Source organism: Carlito syrichta, unplaced genomic scaffold, assembly GCF_000164805.1.
Source record: "Carlito syrichta isolate Samal-C Ts95f unplaced genomic scaffold, Tarsius_syrichta-2.0.1 Scaffold311419, whole genome shotgun sequence".
Lineage (NCBI taxonomy): Eukaryota > Metazoa > Chordata > Mammalia > Primates > Tarsiidae > Carlito > Carlito syrichta.
In genome coordinates, this window is record NW_007255515.1 from 217,056 (window position 1) to 227,578 (window position 10,523).

The 10,523-nt window shown below is 41.4% G+C and overlaps 1 protein-coding gene across 1 annotated transcript; it reads left to right on the plus strand.

The window, feature by feature from the left end:
• Window positions 1-6,322: 6,322 nt before the first annotated feature.
• On the plus strand, window positions 6,323-10,134 carry LOC103271198 (C-C motif chemokine 15-like). The gene is made up of 4 exons (XM_008068648.1): window positions 6,323-6,399; window positions 8,983-9,045; window positions 9,498-9,609; window positions 10,038-10,134. Exons 1-4 carry the CDS (start codon window positions 6,324-6,326, stop codon window positions 10,132-10,134), a joined length of 348 nt encoding a protein of 115 aa, XP_008066839.1. The 5' UTR covers window position 6,323.
• The last annotated feature ends 389 nt before the right edge of the window (window positions 10,135-10,523 follow it).

Consider the following 10,523-nt stretch of genomic DNA (forward strand, 5'->3'; position numbering starts at 1 on the left):
AATATCCTTTACTATATTGTACTCTAGATTTGCAAACGTTACCATTGGGAGGAGCTAGTGTTAAAGTAAAATAAAATGTAGAGTTGAATTTCTAGATTTAAAATGCTTTATCTGAGAAGAATGCATTGCAATTTGGGACAGACACACTGACTGAGTAGTCTTCAGTATGTCCAAAGAACAAAAAGGAGGTTAGAGATTTTATAAGAGAGAGTGAGAGAGAGAGAAACGTTATGTATTGTTTTGCAAGAAAGCTCATTAGCATTAGTAAAGTCTTGATTGGCAAGCTCTGATTGGTGAATGATGGTGATAGGAAAACTAGTCTTAGAGACTCAGCAAGTTGTTTCAGCAGCTATTAGATAAAACTGGAATTATTGTACCCATTTTGCAAACAATCTACCTGAAAGGAATAAATTAAATATTTAAACCAAGACCGAATTTCAAATAACCAATGTGAGTGAGGAGAAAAGTTTGGTCAAAACTTGAGGCCTCTTTCTTTGACTTGGGACCACCAAAGATTAATGGAGTAGGGGACATCCAGGAATAGTCAGAAAATAGTTAAAGGAGCCCCTCCCCTTTGCAGTCCCAGAGCAGTTTCAATTGCATGGCATGGCACAGACTTTAGCCATGGGCTTCTTTAAAAGAATATTGTTTTGATTTGCTTTGGTTCTCTAAGGAGAGCCTGGACCCAGTCTTACAGACATCAGGAGAAACAAGAAGATGAGTTAGTAGTAGGCTCTGTTATTCCCCTTATCTTATGCAATAGGCCATTTACAATCATGCATAAGGAAGAGGTACAGGTGATTGCTTCCGATCACAGACATTTATGGTAAATATGGGAGATGGTATGGCTTGGGAACTCTCCTCACCAGCCCACAGTTTCTTTGGGCCATGAAGAGGCCTGCTCCCAATATCTATAGGGCCCAGGACAAGAATCTAAAAGGAGGCTCCCACGTCAGGTGTGCTCATATTTTAAACTTATAAGTGAAGCTAACAAATTTGAGTGCAAAATGAAATGCTCAATATGCAGTATACACAGCAGTCCCCTCTTATCCACAGGGAATATGTGCCAAGACCTTGGGTCTGCAACTATGGATAGTACTGAACACTGTACTAGCACCCATTTCTTTTTTCCCTCTTCACGATTTCATGGATAGAAGATTTGTTCTTACCGTAGATCTTAGCCACCTCAACATATAATTTTTTTCTTTCCTCATTAAGTCAAGAACTTTTACTTTTTCACTTAAAGGAAGCACTTTCCAGCTTCTCTTTGGCATCAACAAATTGACAGCCCCACTACTCTTGCACTTTGGGGTTATTATTAAGAAAAATAAGAATTACTTGAACACAAGTACTTCTATATCACAACAGTCAATCTGATAACCAAGATGGCTACTAAAGGATTATCAGGTGGGTAGCATATACAGTGTGAATATACTGTAAAAAGGAATAATGATTCGGGTTCTGGGAGATCAGAGCAGGATGGTGTGAGATTTCATCATGCTACTCAGAATGGCGTGCAGTTTAAAATGTGAATTGCTTATTTCTGAAATTTTCCATCAAATGTTTTTAGGGACGTGATTGACAGTGGAAAACTGAAATCATGGAAATGTTTTGGGAGCCATGGTTAACAATGAAAAACTGAAATCGTGGAAAAGGAAACCATGGCTAAGGGGGACTGACAGTATTGCATTTGTGCTATCCGAGAGGAAGGAGTTTGGCAAGTTAACTGACTTATCTTCCCAAGCTTCTAAATACTTCTGCTGCTCAACTGCTCCCTGAAGCCCAGAAAAGTGTCTCTCTCCAGTGTCAGGAGTGGCACTTCCCAGGAAACTTCACAGCATTTGTACTCAGGTGTGTTTCATTTGAAGGACATAGGGCAGTGGGGGTGAGGGGGCGGAGAAGCATTTTTCCTTAAGGCATGAAGAGTGTTCATCCAAAGAGTGAATGTTTACAGTGATGAGCCCTGTTGGACCAGCACTGACTCCACATCCCAAGAGATACAGGGGCTTGTGTGCTCCCTGATAAATGTGTTTTGTGTGTGTTTGTGATATGATGCGTTCTCTAAAATAGGGGGCCCAGGACAGGGTCACCTTTTGCCTGGGTCTTAAAATAGTACCAGTCCTGGTGCTTTGAGAATTGGGCTGCATCAAACAATTGACACCTGTTATCCACCACCAGGAGTAGCAGTTCCAGGATGTCAATCCGCTGCATGGTCTGCAGGTGTCAGGGTCATCAAAAAAGACAGAACTTACACAGGCATTGGGTGGACCAGCACATTACTCACATAGAGAAGAGACAGGGCAGGGTCGGCTTCAATAGTGATCTGGTAGAAGGCAATAGTTTATATGTACCACACTTGTGCTGTAGGCGAAGGACCCCATTCCCTTCTCACCTGTAATGAATATAGCAGTGGGATTGGCCAAGTGTCATATGACACATATGCTTAAACAGAACCAAGGCACATACTCAGAGAAAGACAGTCCCATGCAAGGCTATGAATGCAGCACAGGCTGTGAGGGCTCTTTATCTCTTGGTAAAGAAGTATTCCAGATCCTAGGCCACTCTTTTTTTAATTGACACATAATAATTGTAACTATTTATGGTGTACACAATGATATTTTGACACATATAAAGTATAGTGACCACATCAGGGTAATTAGCATATCCATCATCTCAAACGTCATTTCTTTGTGTTGCAAACATTCAATATCCTCCTTCTAGCTATTTGGAACTATGCGTTATCATTAACTATAGTTATCCAAAAGTGGTATCTAACACTATAACTTACTCCTCCTATCTAGTTGTAATTTTATATTCTTTAAAAAGGTTACTTTCACGTAGCTATCCAAAGACTGCATACACGTGGCTGACTTTCCCAATGGGATGTGCAGCTAGCCTGAGAGAGAGCTAAAGCACTCCCTCCCCTGTGTTTGGGACAACAATCTGAGTTCGTGGGACCTTCTTTGTTCACCAGGCATATCTGCTTCACAACTAAAAAAAATTGTATTTTGCTGCTTTGCCACCGTTTAATGTAGAAAACACCTAGTGGGAAGAGATCAGCTAAATTAGTTCAGAGACAGCTGACTTGACTTATGCTCCACCCCTCCCTACACAGGTGACGAACTTTGTACAACCCTGCTCCATCAGTGAGACCAGGCATCTGCGATGGTTTTACTTGGAAACTCAAGGAGGAGCAATCCCTACACAGGGGGGAGTTACAATGTTGGGCCTCTTTCCTCTGAAGGAAGTTGTGCTTGGGGCAGACATTCTAAGGCTTCATGACCAGTCAGGGACAGACACACAATGCATGGGCTAATGAGAAAGGAGTGGGAGGTGAAATTGAAAGTAACAGCAGAAAATGTCCATAGATAAAGTGCAAGACTGAGAAAGAAGGTGGGCCACCCCAATGAGGGGAGATTTATGCTCAAATGTGCTGCTCCCTGCCCTACACTCCCCTTGTGATATCATAGTGTAGCTCAACTTATGCTAAACAAACATGCTGTGCAAGTATACATCATGGGATGTGGTAAGAGCTGTGTCTATAGGCATAGATGATAAGACATTTAATGTTCCTCTAAAGGAAGAAGTTGTAGGGTGTGCTAGGCAATATTGTAAAACAATTACAGTAAAAACCTCATGAGACAGCTGTGAAATGATGCCGACAAGGCTCATAGCACAGTTTCTGGAATATGTAAAGTGCTAAATAAGCATTGACTGTTGTTATGATTCGCCTCCTAAGGCCACTGAAGCTGGAGCAGCTCTGCAGAGTAGCGGGGGTTGTTATGCCAAGCTAAGTAAAAAATAGAGCTGATCTGATTCTTAAATCAGATCAAGGATTCTTGGTAGTGGGGCACATGAGAGTAATAAAAGACTCAGGAAGCACACAAAAACCATTCACAAAATGTTTTCTACCACATATTGGAGAGGTCAAGAAATGCCAATATGTAGTGAAATCAACAAATTGATTGGTGAATATTGTGAAATTTGTTCCTTCATTTTTTTCACTGAGCAAATGTGCATTTATTACCATGTTGGACACCTCTGTACACCACTTCCATGCTATCAGCCCTTCTCTTCCTCCAGCCACCACCATGCACCCAGCTGTGCACAGGCTTTGCCCAATTTTGTGGAGGTGTAATCTGACAGCACCTTATGGTGGCCATCATGCATACCCCTCTTTTCCTGTATTGGGGATTGTCTGATGCTGAGATATAAGAAGCCTAAGGGAACGTGCTCAATACTCAGACATGTGCAACCTGGGAGTATTGGAAAAATGCTTCCTACCACACCTGAGTTCATGTTCATGAGGTGAATTTTGGAAAGCTCTAAGGATGAGGGCTGGTTGCCAGGGGAACCAACCATTAGAGTACTGGGACTTTCAGCCCCACCTCCCTGGGAGGGGAGGAGGGCTGAAGATTGACTTGATCACAAATTGTCTATGATTTACTCAATCATGCTTATATAATGAAGCCTCCATAAAAAACCAAAAGGATGGGGTTCAGAGAGCTTCCAGGCTGGTGAACCTGTGGAGGTACTGAGAGGTTCACCTGGAGAGAGGATGGAACCTCTGTGCCTCTCCCTCATCCCTCGCCCTCTGCATCGCTTTGATCTGGCTGTTTCTGAGTTGTATCCTTTATAATAAACTGGTGATCTAGTCAATAAACTGCTTTGCTGAGTTCTGTGATCCGTTCTGTGAGTTCTGTGAGCAAATTACCAAACCTGGGGAGGGAGTCATGAGACCCTCTGATTTGTAGCTGAGTCCAATGGAAGTAGGTAACCTGGGAACCCACTATTTGTGATTGGCATCTGAAGTGGAAGCAGCCTGGTAAGACTGAGCCCTTAACCTGTGGGGTCTGTGCTAACTCCAGGTAAATAGTGTCAGAAGTGAGGTATTGAGAATAGTGGTAGAGTAGAGAAGAAACAGGAGATTTCCTTTCAAGAAACAGTAAGATTCTGCCTATATTTTTGGAGGTAGAGCCAAAAGTACTTATTAATGAACTAGATATGGGGTATGAGACAAACAGAGGAGTCAAGGGTATCTCCAGACACCGTGCAAGGAATCACATGACTAAGTTTAAATGAGTGTTCTCTCTGGTGTTCCACATGTCTATAGGTTATTTGGGCACCTGAAGGTGGTTAACTTCTAGGGAAAATAAACTCCTCCAACACAGAGAAAGAATAAATCTCCCAGTGGGAAGTTTTATGGTTCAATCTAACAATCAGCCTCTTCCCTCATGGTCAATTAAATCTGAGAGGCAGAGAGCTAGGAGAAGAAGGGAGTTTTATTTTGAAACCAAAAAATTAGGGAACAGGCTTGTGTACCCCCCAAGAGCCTTTGGTTTAGGCAAAGTTCTCATCCAGTATTTATAACAAAATATATAACTTCTTATATTTTTCAACTAGTTATTAAAAATGGCTACATGCCTTGTGACCATTACTCAGTTTTTTCTCAATTAGTGTTTAGACCCCAAACAGTTACTGACACAGCCTGGTACTCAGATCACATCAATCTTACTCTTCTTTTAAGTTAAAAATTTTTCCTGAGCAATTTAGGACTGCTTGATTTCCAGATGATTACAGTCTTTTATTCTGAGAATTTTGGCTCATAAGGCTTAAACACTATATAAAAATTTAATATAATACAAAGACATGAATCAAATAATTCTGGCCATGAAAAGGGAAGTTGTCATCTAAAGCAGTTGTCATCTAAAGACTAAGGGAATAGATACATTCCTGGGTTTTATGGAGTTTCAGCAAAGACCATTTCTTATCTAGGTCCATTAGAGGCTCCTCCAAGGACATGCAGTTTCTTGTGTCTCCTGCTTATCAGGGGGCTCAGTGCAGATGGTTGTGTTCCCTTCAGGACCAGCAATGGTTACTAGATCTAAGGGCAGTGGGGGGGGGGGGGAAGTATGTTCTTTTAAATTCAAGCGATTTCTACATTTAGCCCAATTCAGCTACAAAGAAAGTTTCTCAATACAATTTTCTAAGTCTTTTTTTTTTAATTACTGTTCTAATATAAACAAAATGACCTCTTGTCAGTCTGTAATAGAAGGATCCTTCTGAAAATATTTACTCTCTTTGTGGCCATTTACACAATTCAGGAAGTCTATAGGGCAATCTAAGTCATCTTTGCCCTATATTTCTTGCATTCTCAGTCATGTTCCCCTTTTAAGAAATAACCAGAAAATAGCATTCTCATCTCTGCCCTGGGACTTCCTGATTCTTTTCTTATAAATACAAGGGCAGGGTTGGGGTTCTGGCAAGTCAGGAGGAAGTAAACCCAGGAATCCTCAGGCCAGCTCTGACTGCCCACCAGGAGGATGAAAATCTCCACAGGTGTCCTCTCCTTCCTCATCCTTGCTGCTGCCCTTGGATCCCAGGCCCGGGTCATACATGGTAAGTCCAGTGAATCTTCTCACAGATGGCCTGGTCCATGATCACTCATGTCCTGAGGAGATACAGAGGGACACCATTGTCCTCCCGTGACTACTCTCCAACCCAGACATGGGTATGACACTTATTTAAAAGCAGCAGCAGGGTATAGACCTGGTTCTGTCTGCAGTCTTCTTCCCTGGGAGAAAATACACAAAGATGACTGGTCCCTGGGACCAATAGTTTCCCTTTTCATGGCCAGAATTATTTGATACTTTCCCTTAACTAATATAGGACCATTAAATACTAAAGCAAAAGAACTGTAGTAAAATTGTGAATTTGTAGAAAGAAGCATGCAAGTCTATGATGTTAGAACTATTATATACCATCTAGTATAATCTATAAAATCATTATGGAGAGGAAATGGAACCAGTCAGGCAAGTGACTCAAACAAGGTCACCAAACTATCCTATGTTTTTATTTAGCAAATACATATCTAGTACTTCTTATGTTCAGGGCAGACCCTGCTGTAAGTGTCTTATAGATATTACCATGTTAATTTCCCCTAACAACCTCATGGAATAAGTATTAAGTTAAACAATGTGATCTTGCCACCTTTGTAGGGAAAAAATCAGTCTACAGAGTTTTCTATATTATGATTATTATTCTCATTTTACAAAAAACTGAGGCATAAAAACCTTAGATAACTTGATTAATATCACATAGTTAGTAAGTGGTAGAGTTAGGAAATGGGCTAGTTAAGAAGTAGTTATGGAAAGAGAAGGCCATTTAAGATATTTTTTCATTTTGCAAGCTTCACTCAAACCATTTGAGCATATTAAGGTATACCTACATGCTGCATTAAATATAATTCTCATGTAACTATATAAGAAATAAGTTGAAAACAATAGAAAGCAATCATTGGGCTAAGCTGGCACCTGAATCCTTATTGCTAGAGTCTTCATGTTTCAATATGAAAAGTAAATACAGACTTTAAAGCTGTCTTTATTTTGTGACTGTCAATTGTGGAAATAATCTTTTGGAGATGTTTTTAAGTAAGAAAGACAGGAGGTTAAAAAAAGTTAAAAATGTCATTTCATTTCATATGTCAAATTAGCATAATGCACGTTTCATATGTCAAATTAGCATAATGCACGTTCACAATCTCTTATCCAAACTCTTTGGTGCTAGATGAACTTTGAAATGCAGGATTTTAGGTTTTAAAAAGTTAATATGATATGATCCAGTAATTTCATTTCTGGCATATGCCAAAAGAAATTCAAAGGAGGTACATGAAGAGACTTTTGTACACTCATGTTCACAACAGCATTATTCACAATAGCCAAAGGATGAAGGCATGTCAAGTGCCCATCAACAGATGAGTGAATAAACAAAATGGGTTCATTCATACAACAGAAAATTATTTGCCCTACCAGGCATGGTAACTCAAGCCTGTAATCCCAGCACTTTAGGTGCTAAGGTAGGAGAATTACTTGAGCCCAGGTGGTCGAGACCAGCCTAGACAACATAGCAAGACCTTTTCTCTACAAAAAAATTTTAAAAATTGACCAGGTGTAGTCCAAGACACTCAGGAGAATGAGGTGGTAAGATTGCTTGAGCTGAGGTGTACAAGGCTATAGTGAGCCATGATCATGCCACTGACCCTCCAGCCTCGACAACAGAGTGAGACTCCAAGTGAAAGACAGAGAGAGAGAGAGAAAATGGATTATTTGGTCTTGGAAAGGAAGGAAATTCTGATACATGCTACTACATGGATGAACACTGAGGACATTATGCTAAGTGAAATAAGCCAGACACAAAAAGACAAATACTATGTGGTTCCACTCATATGAGGTACTTAGAGTAGTCTAATTCATAGAGACAGAAAGTAGAATGGTTATTGCCAGGGCCTGGGGGAAGGGAGAATGAGGAATTAATGTTTAATAGCTAGAGAGTGTGAGTATATATGCTGCTACTAAACTATATACTTAAAATTGTTTAAATAGCAAATTTTATGTTTATATATATTTTTTACCAAAATTTTTTAAAATAAATTTTTAAAAGATAGTACATACCTGGATGGTACTTATACCTGGTGAGATCTGGGAAGAATACTTTAATCAAACACAACATGTCTGCAACAAACATATGGATTATTTATACTAAATGGGATACATAAAGATTGTAAATAGCCTCACTTGAGGTGACACTGTGCCAAACATATGAGCTGATGAAAAACATTCTGTGTCCTGAGTCCTGTGGATTCCAGAAATGTGTAGAAATAATTGTGAACTATGTCACATTACATAGGCATTTGAGTACCTTAGCCATGTTAGATTTGCAGTTTGCTTTTAGTATTCCAGAATCAAGAGAACACTTTCACGTCTAAACATTTCCAAAAGGTTCCTGAAAATTTCGGGGTCTTAATGGAAAAAAAATGGGCCAGTAGGTAAACCTTGAACCCTGACAGGTGGCAATGGCCCAGCCTCTGAGCCTCTCTGCCTCAGACTGGGCATGAGGAATGAGGTGGGTAGGTCGGTGGCTGGAGACACTGAGACAATGCTGCCTCCTAGTGATCTCTCTCCCCACCCTGTCTGTTTCTTCCAGATAAAGAGGCAACAGAACTCATGATACCAAGTCTTCAACATGAGCCTCCAATAATTAATGAAGGTAAATGATCAGATCTGATGTATACCTGAAAGCAGCTGGCAGGTACAGGTCGGCACCATGGCTTTCATCCACCCTGTTTACAGAATGGGAGGAGAACAAGAAGGTCCTGGGGGTGGTGAACACACCCAAGGAAGATGAGGACAGGCCATGGGGACCTCCTCCACAGATCCCTTCTCTGTTCCCCCTGCTTGTCCCAAGAGGCTGCTCTCTTGGGACAGAGGGTGCTCTCTGATGCCTGAAGATGTCTGCAGATGCCTTCCTCTTCTGGGGAAATGCCCCTGCCCTGTTGTGGCCCACCCTTTGAGCTGGGCTGGGCCTAGTGTCTAGGGAGGGTCTGAAAATATTGTCTGAGGAGAAGAAAACATTTCTTTCAAATCTTAAGCCTTGTAAATCTCCATAGTACTCTTGAGGAAAAAGACTAGGCCCTTCAATGACACTTTCTCTTGCTGCAGGCTTTCACCGTCCTGCTGACTGCTGCCTCTCCTATACCCCACGAAGCATCCGGTGTTTTTTCATGACAGACTATTTTGAAACAAGCAGTGGGTGCTCCCAGCCAGGTGTCATGTAAGTGCCAAGTTCATAGACCACATGTTGGGGAGAGGGAGACTGCAGGGTCTTGCAGGGAGGACTTGACAGATGGGGGTCCAGAAATGTCCCACCCCCGGTTTCGTGCCAGGCAAGGGGCAGCTTGCGTACTTGCTAGGATCCTGCACAGGGCATCAGGGATGAGACACTCCCAGCGGACAGAAGGGCAGGGAAGGAAGGCCTGAGCAGGCACAAGGCTGCCCAAGAACACTCCCATGAGTCACTAGGGAGTCTCACAGGCTGAGGTAGGGTTTCAAGGGGACACTGACCCTGAGCTGCCATCAGCAGAGAATGGAAACAACAGACTGTGTTGAGTGGGGAATCTGAGGGGTGGGGAGGATGGGGCTCCCCATCTCCATGTGCTGAACACACATCAGCTTGTAATCTTTCTACCCCTTATTCCTCAGCTTTCTGACCAGAAAGGGGCAACGTGTCTGTGCCAACCCCAGTAATGTGGGAGTTCAGGAATGCATGAAGAACCTGAAGCTGGACCCAGTGACCTAGGACCTGGGAGGAATTAAAGTTGCTAAACACAAGTTGCCAGTCAACCCACCTCCAACTCTCTTGCCCCAAGTGTCTTCTGGGAGTCTCTCGTCCTGAATTATTATTTTCTTAAATATTATTTTGTTCAGATTTTAAAGCAATGCATCCAATAAAGAGTATCTAACTTACTTTACTTAAATTTTAAGAGGAAAAAGAAACTGAAGGAATTACTGAACTTTGGGTAAGTGATGTCTTTCAAATAAGAGACATCATAATATTACTTTTTTAAAAGCTAAGAACGTGACCCATTCACATTTAAATCGAATGTGTCAATGATGTACCTAATTCATTAGTGAGGGAACTCAAAATAATTCAAAGATCATATGAGAAACAGATATATATGGTCAATT

Bases quoted from the DNA above. Each gene is read 5' to 3' on its own strand.
- LOC103271198 (XM_008068648.1), top strand. From the start codon at position 6,324: ATGAAAATCTCCACAGGTGTCCTCTCCTTCCTCATCCTTGCTGCTGCC. The intron at 9,046-9,497 runs GTAAATGATCAG...CTCTTGCTGCAG, and splicing joins GCCTCCAATAATTAATGAAG to GCTTTCACCGTCCTGCTGAC. The intron at 9,610-10,037 runs GTAAGTGCCAAG...CTTATTCCTCAG, and splicing joins TGCTCCCAGCCAGGTGTCAT to CTTTCTGACCAGAAAGGGGC.